General features: G+C 51.8%; 8 protein-coding genes across 8 annotated transcripts; 5 read left to right on the forward strand and 3 right to left on the reverse strand.

Annotated features, from left to right (window-relative positions):
* The first annotated feature begins 23 nt into the window (after positions 1–23).
* erg4A (c-24(28) sterol reductase) lies at positions 24–1,787 on the forward strand. Its single transcript, XM_071027190.1, has 5 exons — positions 24–83; positions 155–991; positions 1,063–1,394; positions 1,478–1,695; positions 1,740–1,787. Exons 1-5 carry the CDS (start codon positions 61–63, stop codon positions 1,749–1,751), a joined length of 1,422 nt encoding a protein of 473 aa, XP_070881102.1. The 5' UTR covers positions 24–60; the 3' UTR covers positions 1,752–1,787.
* Positions 1,788–1,822: 35 nt separating this feature from the next.
* Positions 1,823–4,163, reverse strand: BJX67DRAFT_391576 (transcription factor domain-containing protein; the record flags this gene model as incomplete). Its single annotated transcript, XM_071034812.1, has 8 exons — positions 1,823–2,246; positions 2,290–2,525; positions 2,587–3,021; positions 3,065–3,360; positions 3,411–3,799; positions 3,864–3,976; positions 4,030–4,053; positions 4,107–4,163. The coding sequence occupies 8 exons, from the start codon at positions 4,161–4,163 to the stop codon at positions 1,823–1,825; spliced, it is 1,974 nt and encodes a 657-aa protein (XP_070881103.1).
* Positions 4,164–4,544: 381 nt separating this feature from the next.
* BJX67DRAFT_375535 (cholinesterase) lies at positions 4,545–6,421 on the reverse strand (the record flags this gene model as incomplete). The annotated part of the gene is made up of 4 exons (XM_071031710.1): positions 4,545–4,729; positions 4,806–5,837; positions 5,884–6,081; positions 6,169–6,421. The coding sequence occupies 4 exons, from the start codon at positions 6,419–6,421 to the stop codon at positions 4,545–4,547; spliced, it is 1,668 nt and encodes a 555-aa protein (XP_070881104.1).
* Positions 6,422–15,846: 9,425 nt separating this feature from the next.
* Positions 15,847–17,650, forward strand: BJX67DRAFT_367061 (uncharacterized protein). Its single transcript, XM_071030472.1, has 2 exons — positions 15,847–17,276; positions 17,347–17,650. Exons 1-2 carry the CDS (start codon positions 16,444–16,446, stop codon positions 17,459–17,461), a joined length of 948 nt encoding a protein of 315 aa, XP_070881105.1. The 5' UTR covers positions 15,847–16,443; the 3' UTR covers positions 17,462–17,650.
* A 131-nt stretch (positions 17,651–17,781) lies between these two features.
* On the forward strand, positions 17,782–18,434 carry BJX67DRAFT_313679 (DASH complex subunit DAD1). Its single transcript, XM_071027191.1, has 3 exons — positions 17,782–18,016; positions 18,097–18,159; positions 18,225–18,434. Exons 1-3 carry the CDS (start codon positions 17,936–17,938, stop codon positions 18,369–18,371), a joined length of 291 nt encoding a protein of 96 aa, XP_070881106.1. The 5' UTR covers positions 17,782–17,935; the 3' UTR covers positions 18,372–18,434.
* Positions 18,435–19,061: 627 nt separating this feature from the next.
* BJX67DRAFT_375536 (Rho4-like protein) lies at positions 19,062–20,016 on the reverse strand (the record flags this gene model as incomplete). Its single annotated transcript, XM_071031711.1, has 3 exons — positions 19,062–19,409; positions 19,462–19,665; positions 19,729–20,016. 3 exons carry the CDS (start codon positions 20,014–20,016, stop codon positions 19,062–19,064), a joined length of 840 nt encoding a protein of 279 aa, XP_070881107.1.
* A 2,629-nt stretch (positions 20,017–22,645) lies between these two features.
* On the forward strand, positions 22,646–24,252 carry BJX67DRAFT_367066 (uncharacterized protein). Its single transcript, XM_071030473.1, has 2 exons — positions 22,646–23,000; positions 23,054–24,252. Exon 2 carries the CDS (start codon positions 23,156–23,158, stop codon positions 23,834–23,836), a length of 681 nt encoding a protein of 226 aa, XP_070881108.1. The 5' UTR covers positions 22,646–23,000; positions 23,054–23,155; the 3' UTR covers positions 23,837–24,252.
* Positions 24,253–24,614: 362 nt separating this feature from the next.
* On the forward strand, positions 24,615–25,001 carry BJX67DRAFT_385963 (uncharacterized protein; the record flags this gene model as incomplete). The annotated part of the gene is made up of 1 exon (XM_071033971.1): positions 24,615–25,001. One exon carries the CDS (start codon positions 24,615–24,617, stop codon positions 24,999–25,001), a length of 387 nt encoding a protein of 128 aa, XP_070881109.1.
* Positions 25,002–25,489: the final 488 nt, after the last annotated feature.

Below are 25,489 nucleotides of genomic sequence, written 5' to 3' on the forward strand. Positions count from 1 at the left end.
CCTCCTCAGAGTTACGTAGTCATCAGTTAACACTCATATAGTTCTTGATATTCTTGCAGAATGTCTTCAGTACCGGGCAAAATGTAGGTCTATCCCCACCCCCCCATCTCCCATATCTACATTTCGCTTCCCTGCTCACGAACTACACAAACAGCCCCATACCGCGAAACCGTCACCCCGATACCACCCACGGCATCCCAGCAACTATTGAACCCGCCGCCAAAATGCCCCCAGAGCCAGCCTTCGAATTCGGCGGTCCCCTTGGCGTCACAGCCCTAATGCTCGGCTTTCCCGCGCTAATGTACTACATGTTCCTCGGGGCAACAGCGTACAACGGCTCTCTCCCGCTCCCTGAGCGCGGTCAATCCCTGCCACAGTTTGCGTCACACCTCCTCGATTTGACCCTCACACACGCATACCCGCACAGAAAGGCATGGGCCATATATTGGACGTTCCTCGTCCTTGAGGGCGCAGCATACCTGTACCTGCCCGGCGTGTATCGAGTGGGAAAGCCGCTTCCGCATCTTAATGGCGCGCAGCTCCCATATTACTGCTCTGCTGTGTGGAGCTGGTTTGCTACGATCCTCGTAGCGCTGGGTCTGCATTTCTCGGGAGGGTTCAGGCTTGACACGCTGATTGCGGAGTTTGGGTCTATCATGTCTGTGGCGATTATTTCGGGGTTCGGAGTCTCGATAATTGCGTATGTCTCGGCCCTTGTGCGCGGCACGCAGCATCGGATGACGGGGAACCACGTGTATGATTTTTTCATGGGCGCGGAGCTGAATCCGCGGGTGCTCAAGTGGATCGATATGAAGATGTTCTTTGAGGTGCGGATTCCGTGGTTTATTCTGTTCCTGGTGACGCTTGCGACGGCGTTGAGGCAGTATGAGGAGATTGGGTATGTCGCTGGCGAAGTGTGGTTTTTGCTCATGGCGCACTTTCTGTATGCGAATGCTTGTGCGAAGGGTGAGGATTTGATTATTCCTACTTGGTATGCTTCCCTCTTTGCTTCCTTCCTGCTCCATGCTTTGGGAACCTTGGCAGGGGTGCTAACGAGCAAAGGGACATGTACTACGAAAAAATGGGCTTCATGCTGATATTCTGGAACCTCGCCGGCGTCCCAATGAGCTACTGCCACTGCACGCTCTATCTAGCGTTCCACGACCCATCCGAATACCGCTGGGACTCCCGGATCCTGATCACCTGGGCAGCCGCGTACATCTTCGTTTACTGGGTCTGGGACACGTGCAATAGCCAGAAATCGATCTTCCGCGCGGAAGAGCGCGGCGCGAAGGTTGATCGGAAGTCGTTCCCGCAGTTACCGTGGCGGGCTGTGAGGAATCCGCAGACTATCAAGACCGCTGAGGGCGGGCTGATTCTTTGTGACGGATGGTGTATGTCTCTGGCCCCTTTGCCTCCGCTGTTCAGGGTCCGAATACGGGTCCGCGAGTAATTTGAGTGAGTGCTAATTGTGTAGATGGAATCGCCCGGAAGATTCATTATACATGCGATTGGTTCTTTGCCGTCTCGTGGGGACTGATTACCGGTTTTGACTCGCCGTTTCCGTGGTTCTATCCGGTGTTTTTCACCGTCATGATCATCCACCGCGCGCGACGGGATATCCACCGGTGTCGGGAGAGGTACGGCGAGGCCTGGATGGAGTATGAGCGGCGCGTTCCGTATCTGTTTATTCCGGTAAGCCACACTGCTCTATTTGAAGGCAATACTAACGTACAAAGTATGTCATATGAGCTCCTAACGCCCAGGACCGTAGTCGAGCGATACGAAAGTGGGAGACAGTGTATAATTGTAGGATTGGTAGTCAACTACCGTAATCGGTCATATAATTCGAGTTCAAAATGTCCATAGCGGACCGATTGGTTCCAATAAAGTCGTTTAAGAACATTGAGATATCCGCCTGATCCACATGCGAATCAAACATATCTTCTGGCCATATTACATCCGGCAGTGCGATATTCGCCGGCCCCTCGCTGGGCATGATTAGCGATCCATCCTGGTGCTGAGCCAGCCCGGTCAGCGTCTGTCTGGAATCGACGAGAACTTGTGCAGTCTTGGCAAACGCTTCGCATATCGTGTGGAGATGCATTGACCCGCGAGATACGCCTCTGATGAGTTCCAGCGATCCGACTGTTTCTTGTAGCAGGGACAGGTCTGTAACACTGGCAGTGGTGATGGCGTGCGTGAATACAATCACGAATGGTGTAAATGAGGGATATAATAGAATCCTGACCGGTTAGCCGGGCCGGTTAGAAGGTTCTGGAGACTCACGAGTTAACGTATTCCGCCTGCTTGTGCGCTTGGCGGTCGCGGAAGTAGGTGATACACTTGAGATGGCTGTGCAGGGCCATTGAGGCGGCTTCATAACAGTGGGAGGAGACAGCCATAGCATCGCTGGCTCGCGTCTGAGCACGGTATATGACAGTCAAGACGGAGTATGCGATAAAGTCGGCACACGCCGTCATTCCGTGTAGCGAGTCTGCATAGAGACCTTTGCTAACATCGATCTACGGCGTAGTCAATCATTAGACAAGTATACCAGTCAGTTCGTCGGGACAGAGTTAGTACCTCGAGCAACTTATTCCGCACATTCATTAGATCCACGGAGAGTGTATGGATCCGACTGAGTCTCTCCTCCTCAGGCGTTCTTGCAGCAGCTATCGAGTAAAGCTCATCATACACCTTTCCTTGGATAGCAGCAAACTCGACAGTGATCAGATTGATAAGATCCCATGAGCGCTGCCTGTGATCCAGAGACGGTGCATACAGCTCCGCATCGATATCATGGTCCTGGAAGTGTGATGTGACGCCAATGTTCAGGGATATGTTCTTGTCGATGGTATACAGCGACCAAAAAGCGTGGCGTTTCGAGTCGGCGAGGGGATCGGAGTGTGATAGGGAGGTATTCTTTCGATGCAAGCCCATTGTCTGGCACATATTAAACGCGAGCGATAGGTAGGTCCAGCAGCGTTGTATATCGAATTCTTCCTGGGCTTTGATGATCTACACTCGTCAGCTGCGTCTTCACATATTTCAGGAAACGTACTCCAATCAACAACGCTTGCACTTTCTCCAATGTAGGATCCACCATCATCTGGGGGCTACTGAGGCCCACAGAAAAACTCCGCTCGCAGAACGACTTGCTCGACGGCAGATCAAAGCGCGCGAGATCAGGATCCCCTTCATGCATGTAATCCCTAATAACGAAATACAGCAATCCATGCAACAGAGTCATCGAGCCGGCTGGAATCGGATCCAGCGGAAAGTATATCGACTGGCAGAGGGACTCGAGCTGACGAGTGTCTTTCCACGACTGACTGACAAGGAAGAACGGCGGCTGTGCTGTGGAAACTCAGCAATCTTCGATTGTGCAAGTAATCCAATACACTTACACTTGACCTTCTTCACTACCGCAACCACGAGGTCAGCGGGCAACAACGGCTCTTTGACCTGGCGCACAGGTTCCTCAGATGACGCGCCTTGCGTAGCAGCAGGTGTATGGTGATTGTCGAGACTATCCTTCAGCGACGACAGCGCAGAAGAAACTTGATCATTCAGCTCTCGACTCCTCGCCGCACCAACTGCTGAAAGCGCCGCATCCCTCGCAACAAGTGTCTCATGGTGGAAAGACGACTGTCCTTCGAACGGAGGAGCAGCTTGTTTCGCAGGGATCGGGCTCGAAACGGCGAGCGGGGCGGTGGGAGGAGACGACCTCGAGATCCGCAACAGAGTCTGTTGAATGGAATTGAGCTGCTCTTGTATCGCGTAGAACCGCTGTTCGCTTTCACAGTGTCAGCTTCGCGGCTTCTCGGCTTCTCGGCTTCTCGGCTTCTCGGTGTCCTTACTACTCGTCGCTCTGCGGTCGTGGAAGGGCTGGAGTCGGTGTTGCTCCTCCAGCACTACACAAAATTCCTAATGCGTTGCAGCTCGAGCACGGCACCGATTTGTCACATTTAATCTAGGTTCGCTGGTCGTCAGAGTGTATTCGACCCTGGGCGGGGAATAGTGTACCTTGCGGAGCCTGCAATTGTCACACTGGTACTGTCAGTTCGTCAATTCGTTAACGCCAGAAACAGCAGACTGCATACCGCACGCACACGGAAGGTGCTCCGGACGGCACCCGTAGAAGAGCTTCTCCCTGTCATTGAACACTCGATGCGTCGCAGCTGGTCGTTTTGGCGGGGCAGAAATGAAAGTCCGTCGTCCAAGCATAATTAGTAATTGCATAAGAATGACGTAATTATGCACTCTACACAGTCCAGATGCAAAACAACACAAAACACACAGACAGCTGCCAGAGCGTTATATTAGGACAATCTGAGTAACTGAGTCTGGTATTTTACAGCGAACTCTCATGCCATGGCCGACGGCTCAGCGTCTGTCAATCTCTCCACGCCTGCATGTATCGCAGCCAATTGGCCCTTACTCTGCCATCTTCTCAAGAAGCGACAAAAGAGCAGCAGCTTCGTCCGAGCGTTCCAGCAGAGCTACACGATTGTCAGCCACCGTTACCGATTAATGTCAGTTCACATACCATCAAAACTACGGCGACCGAGCTCCTTCCCGCTGTTTAGTCCACCGAAAAAACCCGAGATATCCTCAATTATCTCGGCAAGATTGGCAATAGCGTCGCACATGGCGTCCGTCATCCAGTTGACGGTAAAACTTGCTTCTGTCTGGTCACCGAGTGATAACTGAACTAGGGTGCGTCCTGCATTCATCCTGTTAGTCTCCATCCAAACGAGAACAAACCCCGAGTCGAGTCAGGAAGAGGAAAGGGGTCGTACTCAGAGGATGATAAGTCGGCCAGCCGAGTTTATCCTCCAATCCACTTGTCGGATCCTTCGCAAAAGTCGCCCACGCGTTCCGGTGGTACGCCGCGGCCTTGGCTTCATATTCGCTATCTTCCACACCCGTGACCGCAGCGGCAGTCCCGAACACGGTCAGCATATCAGACGTATGCCAGTCCGATCCGACAGGGTTTATTGCAGTATTCTCATAGTCGCCGCCATAGAACCGATACCGCCAGGAAGGCACGCCATGTTTCCTCCTGAGGTCCGCAGCATCGGCAGCAGGACAGGTGAATGCTACCCGGGTAAGAAGATTGCCGAGCGGGCGAACCAGGTCCCACGGGATGGCATTTAACTCCTCGACGGTCGTGATATTCGAGTACGCGATTGCGACAATGAAGAAGAAACCAGCTTCATAATCGGTGTTCCCTGTCAGGAACGGAATTTTGGCAAAGTTGCCAGCGTCCGCTTCGGCGGAGATGTCTTCGGGAAGGACCACGCCGTCGCCGTAGGGGAGGAAGCCGCCGATGAGGGCGGAAGTGCTTTGGCTCTCGATGGCTGCTAAGAGCTCCTCTTGGGTTTTTGTCCGCATGCAGGCTACGGTCTCCTCACGAGCTTCTGCCCCACCGCACCCTAGGGTTTGCGAGACATCGTACCAGGTAGCTAGGGATTGAGTGGCGTTAGGACTTGGCATGGCTCTAGCGGTTGCAACCCCCGAGTGCGCTATCAACCCATGGGCGATAGGGTCTTCGGGATTGATGAAGGCCACCAGATCTGTGGACATGCCACCGGCTGACTGGCCGAAGACGGTGATTCGGCTTGGGTCTCCACCAAATTGTTCGATGTTGTCTCTCGTCCATTCAAGGGCCAAGCGTTGATCCAGCAAGCCTACATTCGCAGGTTGGCCAGGTGCACCGGAGAACCCGAAGATGTTCAGTCTGTAGTTGAACGAGACGACGACGACGTCGTTCTCATCCGCGAGGATGGAACCGTCGTAGACGGGGCTGTTTGCGCTTCCAATCGAGAAGCCTATACCGTAAGCATGTAAATCAGACCAAGGAGTGGATGAGTCTACCTCCTCCGTAGATCCAAAACAGCACCGCCTTCTTTTCCTCGCCCGTCTGCGGCTTCGTCCAGACGTTGATGCCAAAGCAGTCCTCATCGAGTACGTTTGCCTGCTGAGACAATGCCACAGTAATCTTTTCTCCAACTGGGCCGCCGAGGTACGAGTTGTTCATGGGAACCCGATTACACGGGCAGTCACTGTATACATCTCAGACAACGTGGCCACATATTTCACCTGAGTACTCACGGACTCTACACTTGGTCAGCGCAATTCGTCAGGACAGGCAGTGTTAACATACGAATTCAGCTGCATCGAAAATATCCGACCTCTTGTCCACCGGGACAGGAGCCGCAAAGCGAAGGTCACCCTTCGCAGGCTTTGCAAACCGGATTCCAAGGTATTCAGAGACATCAGGCCGGAGGCTAGATGCGTGGCCCTTGACCAGGCCACCTGTCGTATTGACAGGACCACCGATGGTGAACGCATCACTCCTGGAACAGAGCACTGTTGAGAGCAAGGAAAAGGTGAGGAATGATTTCGAAAACATCGTGCTGGTCTCTGGATCTTGCCCAGAGACTCCTGAAAGCTTGATCTTTGCCTCCCTTTTATATCCTGCATTCGTGACTCGGCCGCGGCATCTTGCAACTCCCATAGTAAGAGATGATCAAATGCCGGGGAAGAAATGTCACTATCATATCGCTCGACCCATCTTGCGCAAAAGGCTTCGAGTGGATTCATTGGCCAATTCCCTCCCCAGACAGGCGCACACCCCGGACTCCACAAAATTCAAACACAGAGGATTTCCCCGCGTCTCGGGTTTTAAAGCTTCAGAGGAGGATTTCAACCTCCCCTGTCGTATTTCGGTCAGTGGCTCGGCATTAGAGGTTCTCACTGAAGACACCTCGGCAGGCAGGAACGATCGAGCCAAAGTCACCATTGCGGTCAATGCATCACGACGTCAAACTTCGCTGATTGAGATCGTCAGGCACACATCTCCAAACCTACCGAGGCATTGAGGTCGTATTGTCTCTCCCCAATGGTCAACTCGATCGCTACGTGAAACAGACGTGTTGCGTTCTCGGGGTAACTACCGACAGCCGCCCGCGGTATCTACTCGGACCATCTCAGACTGCCGGGGTGCAGCTCAATCGCGAGCATCCCTCGAATTCAGGTCACTGGCGAGGGAGAGTATTCGAGAATCCATTGCTGCTTGAAGTGGGCAGAGCGCAGTTTGCAGAAAACAGGGAAGCCAGAGTTCGTGTCCCAAATTATTAATTTGCCTAGCAGTTTCTGGGCCAAAAGTGAAAGGAAAAGTCCCGCACAGACGATCTTCTGCACCGATCCGAGCGAGATCCCGTGACTGGACAAGCGATCGCCTGAGCGTCCTCCAAGCTTTCCTCAGCACATGAAGGCAACTTTATCTCCCTCAAACCATGATTTATGTCTGAGGCGCCTCCGGAATATCCGACATCCTCTTTAGTACTCGAATTAGAACAGCCTTTGAAGCTGAAGCCAAAAAGGCGGAACAGGGGATGCCTGCGGCCAGAGAAAGATAGCAAAGCACCTGGAAGCAAACCATATGTCAGGTGGCAATGCTGACTTTTTCAGAGATAGCCCGCGGTTCAAAAAAGTTCGTTGTTACCTCATCGTAGCTGTCTCCGTCCGGGTCAACTGAGTCAGGGTGGTTACGCGTTCTCAAGCGCGAAGCCGCAGAATGAAGTATGAGGAGGCGAAATCGTCGTCTTGTGGTGGGCGGCGATCGGCGTGTTCCCTGGCGCGATAGGGCTGTCCAGATGGTGGGTGGAGAGTTGTGCAACCCGTGGACGCAGCTTATCCAATTTTCAACGAGCAAAAAGTGATGCAGACAAAGAATGTCGCTCCAAAGACAGCGCCGAAAATTAGACGGAGAGTTAAGTATAGAAACGAGGCCGTGGGCCCTCAAGATCTTGCGGTATGAGTTAAGAAACATTATTCCAAGGATGCCGTGGTTTTTGCTGCAGACTTCAGGGCTGCATCGAATGATTCCCTTTCACACCCCAGTTGATTGCTTTCTTGCGTCTGGGCAACCTGACAAGGCAGGGCAGTGGACGAGCGCCAGCATCTCCACTGATCGCCGTCCATTCACACAGACAGGCAGTCCTCCAGGAGCACGGTCCACGCTTGGTTTGAGGAAAAGCAACAAAACGACTGCTCGCAGGCTGGAGGCCGATGCTCCCCAGAGCGGAAGGTCTGAGTGTCCGTCACTCGTGGACTGCACGATTTGTTGCTGTTTCTGTCATCGCCCTCGCTGACCAACGAACTCTGTTCGGCGCCACCACGCAGAAAGTCTGCTCCGGAGGACACCTGATCCCATCATCTTCCATCTGAACATGAGGCGAGTGGCGGGCTGGCTTTTAACTCGCTGGGGATGGCATACTCGTCAGCAAACGCGGCCTGGAAAGTGGAAGAGATAAAGGCTTGGGACAACCACAGACATCATTGTCTCAGCATCAAGCAGCAAGCACCCCCAGGCCCTGATCCGGTCTCTTCCCGAAACTCGACTAAGACGGAGAACGCTTGACGCTACTGCAGTCCGGTCCATTATCGACCAATATCTTTCCCTCTTTGTTCGGGATCGCTCCTCGCTCCTGCTGCTCCACACCATTTGAGGTTGAAGATCCTTCCACTGGTTCGTTCGTCGATTGAAAGTGCTCCGAGTCTCCTGAATTTATCTTCTGCATGCTCCTCATTTTCTTCCTGACGGTTTGCAGTCCACTCTTTGCGTCCACCTGGCCTCTTCTCCTCTCCAAGCATTTTTGTCTCAAGACGGACGAAACACGTTTCTTTGGATTATCTTGCGATCTCGTGATTCTGCCTCAATCACTGATGCCTCCCGCAACCAGCGGGCCTTCATAACACCCACCACAAAGCCACTTCGGCATACGAGCAAAGACAATGCGCGACATGCCCTCGAAATTTGTCGAAATCCTCGACTTCAAAGACGCCCACCCTCGCATCTCCGACTCAGACGTGCGATTGGAAGACGTCTTGGCCGACCATGAGGCCTTCGTCAGCAGACCCGTTTCCTCTCCGCAGAACTCCTCCAAGACCAGCCTCGACAGGGACCGGGTAGATCGTCCGGCCCCAATCTCGCCGTCTCGGCGCTGGAAACGACTGAGCCATATTCTCACCGCTACGCGACGACCGCTTTAGCTCTGGATGTAGTGTGGGCGTGGAATACATGGAGTAAAAAGAGAACAAAATCGGCTACGCTTCGCAACGATCCAACTCAATTTGGTTTCGACGAACTAGCCCTCCGATTCAGGAGTTATTGGACTTGACCCCTTACGACTGCGCGACTTCGCCAGACTGCGACGAATCACGATGAATGATTATGAAGACAGCTAGGAGGCCTGCGAATCCTTACCAGATGACAATTTTGCTTACCGTTCCTTTGATACCCCTGCCCGAGTTGTGTTACATAGACGTATACTCTCCTGATCGTGTACCTGATTCGCACAGAGCCACCGCGTGCATAGTTCAGAATTCAATCCTAAATGTGACAGTCAAGCAAGCTCGCGAGATGAAGCTCCACCAGGGAAATCTAGTGCCTTATAGCAGCCAGCTTCAACACAGAGCATGCAATGATGCCTGAACTGTACAACACAGTTGGAGTACTGCATGACGCTTTCTGCAGCCATAACGCAGCGTGGACTCTTCGTGAAGGGCCACGAGCGCAGTACAACCCGAATGTAGCATGTGGAAGATTCCCCTTATTTTCCGATTCATCGACGATTGAAATTCTGTGCAGATGAAACTAGGGCAACCCGATCGTGTCGAGGAACAGACCATTTCATCAACGCCACTGGGTGACGGCTCCAGAGGCAAGGGTGTGTCAGCGCCTTTACTTCCACGGCTCCTGTCGTTGCACAAAGAGACTGCTGTCAACGTCCAGGACACAATCGAAACCGCTGTCGTGAATGCCCCATGGGAGTTCAAAGGCCATTGCCCCTCGGGGAAGAAAAACGGAGGAAGGGAGCGGATGGTCCCACAGTTTGGCTGCCCGCCAATAACTCAAGGGTTTGGGGTTGGAGCGATTTAACCGTGCCAGTCAAGAACAAAAGCTCCCGAGGTCTGTCAAAGTGGCTGCCGCGTCATAGCGGAGGAGCTCGTTCCCGCGACTCCAAACGCTTGCCTCTGAGGACACGGAGGCGTCAACGAGCATGCATGCAAAATCCCAACAAGTCTGAGATGCATCCCGCACAGTCAGGACGATGGGTTCTTGTCGGGACCACCCACATCTTTCAATCACATGTGCAGTTTCGCGAAAAGGAGGGGTCGGGACGGAGATGATGATTTGGGCGAATCGAAGAGCTCCCCACAATCAACACTCAGATGGAGATCTTCAAATCGCGTGAAGGTCGAAACCTTCCCCGAACTTCGTGACAAAGGCACTCGTTTGTGACGAACAGGAGCATCTGAGCGTCTGTTTCAGAGCCACACACCGGAGGTGAAGGGGATGTTGGATCTCAAAAAAGAGACGTTTGAAGTGGGGTTTGTCATCTTTGCAATAGCGGCTGTTCGAATGGCCCCAATGCCCCGGGAAAGACTGTCGCCATGTCCCCTACGTCATATCAACAGGCACATTGTCGCTGCGGGTGTTGATCCTGTGTTGTCACGGGACGAGAGAGTCACACCCCAGCATGCCTCGTCCTCGTCGCTCCCTCTCAACTTCCACCCCATCGTCGATGTCGATGCTTTGGATTCTGGAGAATTATAGCCGAATTTGACTTTCCATTTTCCGAACGCACTATCCGAACACAGGCTGGACTAACAGAAGGCCCACAGAAGCTGAGCACCCACTTCCCCTCTCCAAGACAATCTTACAGCAAGTCAGGAGCCATCTGAAGAACAGCAACTACCCTGTCGACGGAATGACAACATCCACGGTTCTCAGCTTCATCGTAGCAAGGATATTGAGAGCTCGGAAGCTCCCTTCCCAAATTGACTCCTGACGAGCGGATACGGATCTTAAGGACGCACGACGGATACGCGTACGCATCTCATAGCATTGGAATACCAGATAAATTGCCTTGACCGTTAGTTTGAGCATAACGGAGTGATACGGGTGATACAGACCCATTCTCGTATCGGTTACGGTCAGGATTGCATGGACGAGGCAAGAAATGATTTATGAGAAAGGTCTAAACTAGACATGCGAGATGATCAAGATGACGAAGGAGGAAAAATCTATCTCAGAAACGTAACCCACACTTAGCCCAATGAGGACAAAAAAAAGGGGTAAACAATATAGTAGCTTCTAACTTCGCCGTTATCCTTTGGTGACGCTCCCTCCTGCAGATTCCTTTATCGACCTGCAGGCTTCTTGCAAACGATCATCAGTCCGCGGGACCTTCTACAAGAATTCGCTGCGGGCCGACATCTTAGCCATAATAATTAGCATCAGAATCAACATCCGCCCTCCCAAGCCTAGAACAACCGAAACCCAATTCTACCCCATCACAACAAAAGAACTTCCAGCCCTACATCGGAATGGGAAGCATCAAACAATGAGGTTCCCTCCTAGGAACCCCATCTATGTCCGCTCCCGTCATACTCGGCGAAGCTCTCGCAATCCTCGCTGCCGTATCAACTTCGGCGAAGCTGCATGACGAGTATAGCTAGTGCATTTGAAAAGCAATATCTCGTATCCAACTCAGGTGCACAGCAAGCATCGGTGGCTATCGCCAAATGTTGCGACTACTTCGTAGGAAAAGGATGGGGCAAGGCAATCTGTCACATATATCGAGAACAATTCGACGTTAGATAGATTGAAGGTTGGACATAGCGGAGAGGCGTTCGGGATCATCTCATCACAACCGAATGTAGCTAAACGTTGGAAGGTTCACACTCCCATGTAAAAGTCTGTCACCAGGTTATTCTGTTGTCCGTCAGGTCAGAATTTGGAGCCCTACCGTCACGAAATGTGCTATTTTAGGGACTATCCTTTCGACCCCCGGACAGAGCAGTGTGCAAACGGTCAAAAAGGACGGTAAGTTCGAAGGCTGATGGCAGAGATGAGCTACTAGGACCTAGTCGATAACTCAGTGCTTGGATATTGTAGCCAACTGAACATCAGGGATTGGGTTTACTGCGTGAACAGACATGGTACTGCGAGAAAGGACGGGGCAGCAGCTTCGACGGAGGGCTCGAGAATGGACAGCGTGGATGGATTTCTGTCAAGGGTAGCCAGTAGTCAATTCCGCAAGAATTGAGAGAATTGAGAGAATTGAGAGAATTGAGAGAATTGAGAGAATTGAGAGTTCCCGCTTTGGTTGTTGAGTTCTGCTGGGAGATTATCGTGAGACCGAGGATCAACTTACGACGTACACACTGCCATTGGGATTTCTATCCCACTACTACTCGGCAACTGACAGTTATGGCTCTGGTAAGCAGGCCTTGATGGATAAGTAACTTCCCTTGAATTGCAATCTTGTTTTAGAACTGAGAGCTGTATGAGTGAAATCATCCACTTGATCTAGTCTCGGCCAGGCTTGCTATAATCACAACCAGCTTCATACAAATCTTATATTCACTCATGAAATCTCTTGGTATCGGCCCTGCTGTCTCCACCTCTGGGTATGATGCTGGCCTCCTTGTCAAATCAGCGTGTAGAACAGTGACTCCCTGAGATTACATGAATTCACACACTACTTCATTTGAGAAGCTTCCAGTAACACATATACGTAAATCTTATATGCACGCATGAAATCTCTTACTCTTTATTCCGCTATCTCCGCCACGGGAAGTGATGCTGCCCACCCCATCGAATCAACGTGTAGAACATGAGGATATGTGAATTTACACACTACTTGGTTTGAGACATCACTGAGCCTTACATATCTTTTGTGAAGATTTTGAGAAGTCTTTGCTTCCAGAATCATCGACAAGGATGAATATAAATATTTGCCAGAATACCATGCCTCTCGATCTCTTCTTTCCGTTCTTGCCGTCCCCCGGTCTTCCTGTACTCTTTACCACCGTTCCCTTCTCACTCCCACACCATGCGGTACACCAAGCTGTGCCGTGCTGGGACCTGGTGTGCTACTGCACTTAGTGCAGTAGTTCAGGATCCGAGCATGATTACAGCTGGGTATACCTGCCCTGTCCCCTCTCCTGTTACTGTCTATCTCAGCGAAGCGCCCCCTGCTAGCACTGTTTATCTTTTTGCGCCGACCAGTCCGTCTGGTATTGGCACCTCGCCCCCTTCTTCCAATCTGCCTGTCCCCCCGACTTCTGTAGGTAGCAGTGTTGCAGTTGGAAATCCCACTGGCCCCGGTATTCCTTCTGGCACTGTTTCTGATACTGCTTCCGGTATCGGCATCCCTCATGTTACTGCTTCTTCTGGTACTCCTCACGGCACAGCTTCTGGTATTCCTCATGGCACTGCTTCTTCTGGCGTTCCCCACGGTACGGCTTCTTCTGACATTCCTCATGCCACCACGTCTGGCACTGCTCACGGCACTGCTGTTTCTGACACTGTTTCCGGTATTCCTCACGGCACTGTTTCTTCTGGTACTCCTCATGGCACTGCTTCCAGCACTAGCATCGTCCCCGGTGCATCGACTCCAGGCAGTAGTGCCGTTCCCGCTCTAGGTATGTCAAACACTCCCATACGTCCAGCGACAACCTAACGAAAATTGCGTCTCAGGAGTCTCGACGGAGCTGACTACCCCAGGCCAGGCAGACTCAACTGACTCTGCTGGGGCAATCTTACCTGTTATATCCACGGTCGACGGAACTCCCATCTACGGCACTCTCATCACCACGACCCGGTCCCTCGAAGGCGGAGGTTTCACTATTGTCACCCAGACCGTGCGCGCTACAGCTGTGACCAAAACAATTCTGCCTGTCATAGCTCCTCAGACTTCGACTGGCCTTGATGGACATACTACCATTTTCGACCCTGGTCCCAGCGTGACTGTCATCGGTGATAACGGACCGCCCACCGTCACCGCTGCCCCAGCCGAATCATCTGGGACCCTCGTTTGGGGTATCCCGCCAAAGCAAGTCCAAGATAGAATTAGCGGTCTCGAGGACGAGTTCAAGAATGACGTCGGCCCAATCGTTATCGGCTGGCTCAAGGAGCAAAACGACGACAACAAGTCAAAGTCCAAGAACAAGATCGATGGCATCAGAGGCAAAGTCGAGGGTCTCAAGAAAGACCTGGCCGGCAAATCCGGTGGTGGCTCGCTTCCAAAGTGTAATAACAGAAAGCGGAATATCTTCGGTCAAGTCTTCGATGCTGCGAGTGACGCCGTGAGCGCCGGAGCCAATGCTGTGTCCAATGCTCTCGGTGGCCTCGATTGCCTTGCCAACACTCTGGGGAAACTCGGGGAAGATGTCATCAAGAACCGGATTGAGAACGTCAGGAACACACTACCTAGCCTTGGTGATTTTGATATTCCAAAGCCTCCCGAGCCCCCAAAGCCTGGTAACGATGAAAACAACGACGACAACGACGACGATGAGAACGACGACGATGGCGACGATGGCAATGATGACGATGATGAGGACGAGGACGAGGACGAGGACGATGTGATCTCCTCGTTAACTACTATCTCCTCGTCAACGACTACCTCCTCATCTTGCACCACCGATGCAACTGCACACCAGGTTACATATCTATGCACGCCTACGACGACCATCTCCGGTAACTCAGTCGTTACAACCAGCACTTGCTCTCCGTCGACGACGATTACAACCACTGGATGCAGTGTTACCGACACCACCACGACCATCACGGAGACTTCCACGCCCACAACGACCCTCCGGGCAGTCTGTGCCTTGGCTGTGTGCGGTGATGCTTGCTCCAGTAACCAAAACGAGTTTGGATGGGCTACGATTTCGCATGGCGGCTGTGTTCACGTTCCAACGATAACTGTATCCGCATGGCCCAGTCCTAGCCAAGGTACTATCTACGGTTCTCACCAAAAGAATAGCCTTAGCAAGCGTGCCGATCAGCCGGAAGCAGCAGAACTTCTCCCACTGGATCAGATTCCGGATCACATTGAGTACGGCAGACTTCTCAACAATGTGATCGAAAGCGTCGACCTCTGGCTACCGCACCAAGGTCTTTCCAGTGCTCGAATGCTCGAATACGATGAAACGTACAAGATCACTGGTATCAAAGGGATGTTCGGATGCACAGCACTGCTGATTTTGTCAAGAAAAGGCGTGTATATGGCCCATCTCTGGGAGGGACCTGTCTTTCGAAACGTGTACGATACGAATCCAACAGTTGAGGAAAACTTCAGGAAATGGGGCCTTTACGACATTCTATATGGCCGTACCGAAGCGCCCGGTGAGATCTTGCCCCCAATTTCGGAAGCGGTTGGTACAGACGAGAATCGTGGGCCGCTACACTCCTCAAACGACCCTCAAGTCATCCTGGTGACTCCGTTTAAGGACGCTCTGATTGCAGACGGACCCCTTCGATATCCCGAACGAGTCCACTGGCTAGGTGAACAGTTCTCTCAGTTTCTCTATCCAGATGGAGTCCCGGAATACAGACAGCCCTTGATTATTCCCTACGACGTTTGGGACGCGGGCTTCCGTGATGTAACTGGAGACTTGAACTCGGTCCTCGGCAAGCTTGTCGTCGAGGCCAAGAAGAAGAACAAGGTCATGGTCTCTGACGGCATGCAAGTGCCCGTTGATGGTGTGCGTGTCTGGGTTAATGGCAAACCAGTCTATGAGGATGACCTCTGGGACCTCGCCGGCATGACCGCTGTCGATTCTGGACAGCAACGACGAGACGAAGTATGCACCCCTAGTCCGACACCAACTGCCGTCGTATGTGAGTTTGGGAAATGCGGTCCAGCCTGCCCTGCGCCTGGTGGTGGCGGGTGGGCGTCAGTTGCAGACATCGACTGCGGCCGGCTTCCAACCTTGACGGTCAGCGCACTACCAACAGCCCAGGGCTTAGCCCCCGTCAGGGCCAGCTCCGAGTCAGCCCTAAGCAAACGCGCCGACAACCCCGTCCCCTTCGTCCAGCCCATACCCCACATTTCACAAATCGAGAATCTCGCAAACCACGTCCAGCAGCGGAACCATATCATCACTGCGGCGAACGCGTGGCATGAATGGCGCCTACCCGTCACGGCGCAATTCTGGAGGTACCCCGACCGCGCTTTGGGCGCATCAGGCGTCAAGCCGCTCTACGGGTGTACCTCAATCATTGTTGCCTCGAACGAGGGGGTCTACTTTTCTCATATCTTCGAGGTTCCGGTCTTCCGCTACCGCGACGGCCCCTGGACGTCCAACGCGGAGTTCGAACGGCTCGCCTGGCTCTCCCTTCGAGACGGCGGCCATATACTGCGGCAGAGCTTAGCCTGGTATATCGGAACAGATGCACAGCCTGGCCCGCTTCATAGAACCCGGCAGACGCGGATCTACGTTGTCACACCTCGCGAAGGCTATGGAGAGACGAGTACACCTATCCGATACGCAGACCGAGTCCACTGGCTCGCTTCCCGCTTCGAGCAGGCGATCCATGGGCCACAGGGGGCACCGGAAGATGCAAAGCCCATGATTCTACCGTACGTGGTCTGGGATTTCGAGGCGGCCAACGACGACAACTCTGTCGTCGGCAAGGTGATCATCGAAGCAGCCAGGGTAAACGGCTTCGTAGGGACCCAGAATGCCATGGTCGTTATTGGCCGTTACCGGCTGTGGGTTGGCGGGAAGCATATTCTGGATTTCGATTTCTGGGATGCTACTCGGGTTGGTCGACTGCAACGACGCGATGCATGCCCTGTCCAAAACCCTTTGACGACCTTGCAAACCACGACCACCAGCAAGATCACCAGCTCGACCACCAGCACGACCACCAGCACGACCATCAGCACGACCACGAGCACGACCACTACCAAGAGCACTACCACAACCACAGTTAAGCAAGTTGGAGTCAACCCCCCCGGTCAACCCCCCGGCTTCGCGCCTCCAGTATACACCAAACCGACCACAACCACTACCACGACCAAAGATCACCCAGTTGGATTCAATCCCCCCGGTCAAGCCCCAGGCTTCACGCTTCCGACATACACCAAACCGACCACAGCCACAACGAGTACGAAAGAGCCTGAGCCAACCAAGGACCCATACGACCCGGGCGAGAAAGAATACTCGTGCCGCGGAAACTCGAAAATGTGTTCCACATGGAAGGTGGTTACGCTAGGGGGAAGTTTCCGAAAAATGTGCAACCGTGCCATGGAACACATCAACCCCAACGTGGTCTACGGAACAACCGAAGCCAACCGCAACTCTGGCGTCTGCCATGCCCCGCCCGCTAATTTCTTCGGTGGCTGCGGTGTCTTCGTCAAGGGCAATAACTGTCAGATTCGTGGATCGGCTATACAAGCGTAGGTGCCCTTCTCTCGTTTTCTCTTTCTCTCTCACCCACGTTCTCTTGCTGACTCTCGTAACACCCAGTGCATATGATCACCTTGTAGACGACAACATCGGGAACTGTGGAGCGTGTGGACATGTTACCATGAACAATGGCTGCATAATAAAGGTAGACTATGTGCATAGCTGTAAGACGTAGATGAGATGCCCTGCCGCCGTTCATCTTCTCCTTTGTTAGGTTCGACTTTCAAGTACGTAGTTTCAGACTTCGAAACGATTTCAAAGAGGATCTCAACGAAGTGAAATGAAAGAATTATTGTTGCCTTCCCGTAATTTCTTTGCTACAGAGTCCTCCCAAGTACCACGAAAGCAATCCCAAATGTCCAAGATTTGAAATAGCGAGGGAGTATCTGGAGGATCAGTAGTGTGGATCGACAGCCAGGAGCACATGGTCGTCGGCTCGGCCCGCTGATGAGTCAGCTTTCTCACATGACTCCGTCGCGGCCCAGAAACACTCAACTTCATGGACGCGTCTCGCAACTGTCCAGCAAGGACAGCAAGTTTAGATTGATTTTGACACCGATTCTGGGGATATTCTGGAGGATTGGAACTCTTGAGGAAGAACTGGGCTCTCGAGGCTGCGTACAAAATTCCCATCGGAGCGAAAAAAAAAATGTCAACACCAACCCCCAAGGCCGCCCCTCCCACGGTCTTCGAACAACAGCGCGAAGAGCTGGTCAGGGAAATCGCAGTGGTGCGTGATAGTGACTTCTCGAGCCCCTTCAAGGGTCAGTAATCGAAACGAATTCTGCTGACGCGATGCCGACACTAAAGGGAATGGAGCAAGTCCTCCAAAACATCAACCGGTTAAATCGGAATCTGGAAAGTATCATTGCGGTATGCTACTGCTACTCATTCCCAGCAAGATCAGCCCATTATGCAGAAGTAGCTAAGTGAAACAGGTTGGAAATGAGTTCGGCTCAGTCGAGGCGCTCTGGTCCCAATTCGAGAACTTCATGGGTCGACCCCGCGACGAAGTCGAGGAGAGTGGCAGTCGACCGAAAGACGAACATCACGACGACGGCGACAGCGAGACGCACGAAAAGTAATGAGACACTCTAGCCCAGAATGACACGACATGACCTGTTCACTCTAATCCTCCCTACCTCCCGATGCAAACCTCCCCATGCTTGTACATAGACGAAATTCTTGCATTGACTGTCATATTCTATATCATTTGTTCGTTAAGCACAGTGTGGTGTTGACAAGTTTGTATTCATGGAGATACAGGGGTTCCGCATGCGCCAAAAACACCTATTCCATGCATGCTAAGGAGAGCCCTTCGGACCAAGTTCATCACAGACATTGCTAATAAACAGGTCCAAATCACAGAAAACAGGAGTCGCCAAGTGGTCATTCAAAAAGAAATAGAACGAGAAAATGGCGCCAGGGGACCATGTAACGTTGGTTGCGTTGGTCGCGTTGGTCGCGTTGGCGCGTTGGTCGTCGAAGTAAAATTGCAGCTTGAAAGAAAACGAATTCGAAAACCGCCATTCTCTGCAGGTCTCGGATCTTTTTTAAGGACCAGACCTCAGAAATATGACATAAGTAGCATGGATGCGGGAAACGCTAGGCTGCAGCTTGCATCCCTCTATCCACCTTGCACTAAACAGGCCAAGATAAGGAGAGGCGTAAAGTTGGAAACATCAAAGCAACCAGGCTTTGTCTTCAGCATGAAAAGTTTGGATGCGGCCAAATATGTGCAGCATGGAGAAGTTAAAACTGAACAAGGCAGGATTTCACAGAATTTTGCAGGTGCGCTTTCTGACCTTTTTACCCCCGGCATTAGATTTGCTGCCTCTGCTGGATGAAGGCAAACGATTATCCCAACTTTGATCCTCGAGGGATACTGCTGTGTCCACGGCAAGCTGGAAAACACTGTCCACACCTCGCATCTCCTTGCTGCTGCACTCGACATAGGACGCATTCATTCTGCGAGCTACTGCTTCACCTTGCTCTGGCGTGACAGGAGTCAAGCCCTGCGTCTTCAGAAGCTCAATACACGTTCGTTTATTGCGCAGGTCGGACTTCAAACCAACGAGGATGATCGGAGTTGTTGGACAAAAATGCAGAACCTCGGGATACCACTACACCTCTCCGTTAGCACGCTGAAGTTGTCGCAGGGTTCAGTGAACAAACCTTATCCATAACATTTTCCAGAGATGCAGGGCAGTCAATAGCAAAACAAACAAAGAGAAGATCAGTCTCTGGGTAAGAGAGAGGGCGCAATCTGTCATATTCCTCCTGACCAGCAGTGTCCCAGAGCGCCAACTCCACGGTCTTCCCAGATCGACGATGCGTTGTTTGCGTGATATAGTTTTCAAACACGGTGGGGACGTATTTCTGAGCGACTCGTCAGGAAAAAGACACAATAGCGATCCGGAATCACACCAAGCTCATACTCACCTCAGGGAAATATCCTTGAGAATAACTAATCAAGAGACACGTTTTCCCACATCCTCCATCCCCCACCACCACAAATTTTTTGGAATAGGCTGGTGGCTGAGTGATATTTGTTGCTTCTGATATCCTTCCACTGGACATGCTGTTATCTGTGCTGACTGTGCTGTTGCTGACTCGAACACTCTGGCTGCGCATACGGCCGTGACGCGGAGTCATTGAGGGCGGAGGAGTGACAAGTGAATGGCGGCGCGAAGTCGCATAATATGGGTCGTCGTACATTGGCCCTGACATGATTGCGGACGAGGAAGTTCGTATGGAATGCGCCACCCAGAATTGGACTTGTCGAGTCACCGGAGGCAGCACGATGGGAATTATTGCCCGAGGCTCCACAGACAGCACGTTGAAGCCGCAATCGTGGAGTTGCGACGTATCGGGAGGCGACGAGGACGGAAGAGTTCTGCGGTCGAGGGTCGGAAGATCAGGAAGTCGGCACTGGGAAGAGAAAAGGGAAGAAAGAGGAACGAGGTAGAGATTCGTTGTCCAAAATGGTTCCAAAAAGCCAGAGCATGGCGACTTTGAGCGTGAGAGTGAGGCTGACCTGAAACCCAGATGTTTACGGACGGGCGGGGCTGCCATGGCAACGCAGCGGACCCAACAATGGCGCACCCACCTTCGCCTCGATCGTCTCTCAATCCTCCCCGCCGTCACCTCCCCCCCCCTTCCAATTGATCCTCTCATCCACTTATTTTTAGCACGTTCATCCAGATTTCCTCGATCCCTTCCTTGGTTGGCCCACACCGATAACCCGAGAGACGCGATACATTCCCCTCCGTCGGTCCCCTGTCTCGATGCGCCCACCACGATCTCATCTTGCCCCCGCTGATCGCGAAATGAAATCAATGCTTCGCTCATGCCGAGGTCGAGTCCGATCTTGGTCAGTCCGATCTGAATAAATCCAAACTTCTTGCCGAGAGTTTCAGCAAGGACAATGGTCCGATCCCCTTTCTCGTTTGTTCTGACGCTGAATGTTGCCGGGACATTGGTATCTCCCTTGCCGATTTATCACTCTTGCGATCATGCAATCATGCTTTCGACTTGTGTTTCTTCGGCTCGGTCAGAGTAAACCTCGTTTCTAGATACTTTTCCAGGCTGCGGCCACTGGCAAGGTCATTGCGCGAATACCGACAGTTAAATACCCCTCCCTTCCGCAAGAGAGGCTCTTCCGTAGCAAATACAGAGATTTTTAATTGAAATGTCTCGTGCAAAGGAGAATATCTCGCTGCGGAGCAAATATTCCGACTTTACAAGGAAAATTATGCAAGGCGCGATGTAGTGCTTGGAAGGATACCTGAAACACGGTCTGTCATAAGCTCACAACCAAGTGATGAGAACACAACAGACACTGGGCTTGTCTTCTCCCTTGTCTTGACCACTTGACTTCTTTTTCTGCATCATTACAACACTCACTTTCCTTCCCCGTGTTCATACTACTGGATCCTGGCACCTCAATCTCATCGATTCCGAATCCCCTTCGCCGACTTCGTTGAAAATTCTATCATGGCGTCACCCTTCAGCGGTCTTCGGCTGACCAATACGGCCAATAGTGAGGGTGAACCCGAGCGAAACCGAAAGAGACGCTCAGTTGACCCGGCCAACGCTCCCCAGCGGCTTGACATCCGGAAAGGTGACCTTAACAAGGGCCGGAAACTAGTCGCCATTGTTGACCTCGCATGGATGGATCCTTACTGGGGCCAGGGTATGGAGGCCAATCGGCCTCTAAACCAGAAGCATGTAGATACCTTAATGGAAGAATTCACGCGGAGTGTAAGACGATTCGATGCCGATAACCGATGTCGAGCAAGTGCCCCTTTGACTCTTATCGAACGTCCGGCCAAGGCTGCCGACAAACCATCTCGCCTTCAAACTTCGCCAGCGAGACTCCCGATAGGCTAGCAGTCATAGACTTGAGAACCATCGACATGTCCTTGGGTGATGGGGTCGGCAGGTTTACACTAGATGCAGGCCAGCATCGCCGCGCGGCCATTCTGCAATTGAATGGCTTCGAGCCATCTGCGATGGGAGGCCTGTTTGTGGGAGAGGATCTAGGAAACATAGAAACAAAGGCAAGTACATATTTAGGTATTAATCCTGCTTCCCGAACTTACTAACAGCTGTAACTTGGTAGTCAACAATGTGGGCCGTCGAATTTTTTGATACCAATATCCTAAAATCTGATCCAATCGCCCAGGTCCGGCTCCGGTACAATGGGGGGATAGCCAAACACTAGGGGTCATTTACAGACGATTTTTCATTCTTGCATTCAGTTTGGCCCAAGTTACCCCATACCATTCGCAGCCAGGCACTGCCTTCACAGAAAAGCTTCGTTGATTTTCTACATAACCTCCTTCCAAGTAGTGGAGCGGCATCGAACTGGCTCCCGTTGCTAAAACATGAAGGCTAGCGATCAAGGATTGAAGCCCTTGTGTCCATACCATGGGGACGATCAATTATAGTTGCAAGCCAGTTGACAAGGGGCTTTGCCTGCCATTATCCAAGTGTGTTTTTTTTGAGTTGATGGACACGGTCCAAGAGTGGTTTGGTAAGTACTTTGGCCGCTCTATCAACCTGATCGACCCAGAAGATATGGACTTTCTTATCATGTTTTCGGACAATTTCTCCAAGTCCAATCTGCGGGCTCTATTTTTTCCATCTTGGCCCGAGGATTTCACCTTCTCCGCGCGTCATAAAGTGACGGATGAACTACACCGGCTCGACGCCAACAAACTCCGAGAGGCGCACCAAACTGGAACCGAGCCTGAGTTCCCTGAGCTGACCCGCGGCATCACCATTGGCGGTGCCAACTACCGATGGCGTAGGCCAAGGTTTTTGGCTGCATTAGATGATGACGAGTGTGTCCGGCTTTTTGAGGCGCTGCAGGGATTGGGCCCGGCGGCTATGGTTCCTCGATGGTTCCGTGTGATGAAAAACGACACTCAGTTCACCGCATCGGTATTTCATGTCATTATGAAACATATCCTGCAGTGGGTGAATCCTCACGAAAAGGTTCCGTCCCCAATTCCCCAGATGCAACTACCTTTACCTGGAATGAATTGGCAAGAGACATCATTCTGGCCAATCGACAGAACCCTATACGCCCAATTGACCCCGAAAAGAGGCACAGAGTCGATTATTCGGCTGACGCATTCACCCGTGATATCTGGAACTATATTTCCACATATTCCTGGGAGTTTCTCACCGATGACTTTAAGCCATATGTAAGTGTCGGTTAGCCAAACTAGGTAATTATTACCTGGCTAAAATACCCTAGCTAGCGAGTATGCACCCGACTCCCCTGACAACCGACCCCGCGCAAACGGCAGCATACGAGTACATGCGGCGCTTCACCAGTCCCTAGTGGAACTGGGTGCTAATGACAACATTTGAGTACTGCGGGCCGACCTTTTCCCAACTGACCTTTATGAGGGAGTACAACATGGAAGCAAAAATTAGGGAAGCCAAACTGCCTTGGACTATCTGGGGCAATATCACAGAATCGGCCAATTTCCACCACAGCCCCGAGCTAATGCGGCTCCCGATGATTCGAAGTGCAGAGGCCCGAGAAGACTTAAACAAAGAGGCCGCAGCGATGGGGGCTCTGTACACTTATCGACAACTCAAGCAAACATGGTTGGCTCATATGAGCACCCCCGTCATCGCCGAGACTACACGAAATCGCAATGAGAACGCATTGAGTACTCGAGAAGCAGAGGTCGTTGAAGCCGCCCTCGCGCAGTACGCGGAATATCTCAATCGGTTCGGCATGAACTTGCAACCTTTTGAACCGGAGGATATCGATCGCTTGCGTCTCTCTGCCATATTTTGTCGCCTCGCTCAGAATCCTCCGACCGCTCCGCAGGCTGAAGGTAGCAACAACACAGAGCCTCCGGCCACACAGGGCTCAGACCCCTTCGTCACTGCCTCGCAACCGACACCGGCGAATACTTTCGACACGAAGATACCACTGGCTACACAGCAGTCAAGTGCGCCGTATGAACCTGTAATATCCCCCTCTTCAGCCTCTACCGCGCACACGCAAAGAAAGTCGGCGTGAAAATCTGGCGCACGGACAGTATGACAGATGATGATGTGAACTAACACTCCCTCCTACCCTACAAGGCTGGATTCTGCTTCTGCGGCATCTGTACCTTATCTATCCCAGGGCCAATTGGCCGCGCGTGTATACGGGATGCTACGGGGACAATTTCATGATATACAACGATTGCTTTAATACGGGGTTCCTTGCGTGGATGCTGTGCATCGCGATAAGGGGTCCTGGGTGTAGTCGAGTAAGTACCGTGATTGTGAGCGGCATTATCCGTTTATGGCTAGGTATGTTGCGCGGCCGGAGTTGCAGGAGATATTTCTAGGAGGCTGAAGAGAGTTGACTCTGTGTACCATTCTGTGTGAAGTCTGATATCCCGCGCAGCTAGCGGGTTAACGAGAATTGACGCCCCGCGGCGCCGAAAGAGCAACTATAAAGTCTACTAGTATATTTCCTTATCTACCTTGCTTCCTTATAAACTTATATTAAAATTAAAATATAGTATCTTAAATATATATATCCCAATTTTTATCTAATTATATAATAAAATGGTTATATTATTATTACTTAAAAATAACGAGTTTTTGTGATTTTGTATAGGAAAAAAAAAATCGGGTGTCAGACCGGGCGGCAGGTGATCACCCACGGTACAGCGGATCCTCTTGAAAGGCCAACCCGTCATGCCTTCCAGGCACACGCACCGCAGACTTGGAGACGTCCTGACAGGGGAAGTGTTTGAGATCGCCCCTGGCCCGAGCCCTTGTTCCATCAATCTGCACATGGAACAATGGTTCTGCTCGCGCTGCCCCACGAGATCCTTCTCATGATCGCCGGATGTCTGGGGTTCGAAAATGACATCAATGCCTTCGCGAGGGCTTCTCGTGCCCTTCATAACCTTCTCAACAAATATCTCTACCAGCACAACGTCAAACATGGTGATAGCTCGGCTCTCTTCTGGGCTGCGACAAAACCGCAGCACACAACTGCCCTGCATGCCATGACAGCAGGAGCGGATGTCAACGCACACAACGAACACGGCGAGACACCCACAACAGTAGCAATTTGGTACAAGCATAAGTCAATCGCCAAACTCCTCATCGAGCACGGGGCCGATGTCAATGCCCTTTCTGGTGGATGGCCGCCCCTAGCTCACACCACCTCTTTTGGTTGTTGAATATCTCAACAACCAAGCTTCTAGAGGAATTATAACTTATATATAAAGCTTAATAGTATATAATATATAGATATATAGGAGTTACAACCTACCTATCCTTATACTTTCAAGGGAAATATAAATTACACCTGTATTTTTGGTAATTTTGATTATTTGAATATAATTGGGATAATATAAAGGCTTGGGGGGTATAAAATAGATCATTTACTAGCTTTAGGGCATATGTACCTAATTATATTTATTTTATCCCTCTAAATTATGCGGTTGTTGAGATATTCAACTCTTAAAATGGCCATTTAATTGGGATACAGAGGTGGCCGACTCGGTGGTGTGGTCGACTCGGTGGTGAAATACGTTAAGTCATGAGCCCTCAGTGCTGGTGAACTGCTCCGAGAAGCTGCAAGAAGGGGGTGGCTTTCAAGAAACTGTTTCATTGGCGCTGACCGTCGGCGACTCTGGTGCCAGGGGATGCGTTCTTCTTCATCAGC

Source organism: Aspergillus lucknowensis (assembly GCF_044049455.1).
Source record: "Aspergillus lucknowensis strain CBS 449.75 chromosome Unknown BJX67scaffold_73, whole genome shotgun sequence".
Taxonomy (NCBI): Eukaryota; Fungi; Ascomycota; class Eurotiomycetes; order Eurotiales; family Aspergillaceae; genus Aspergillus; species Aspergillus lucknowensis.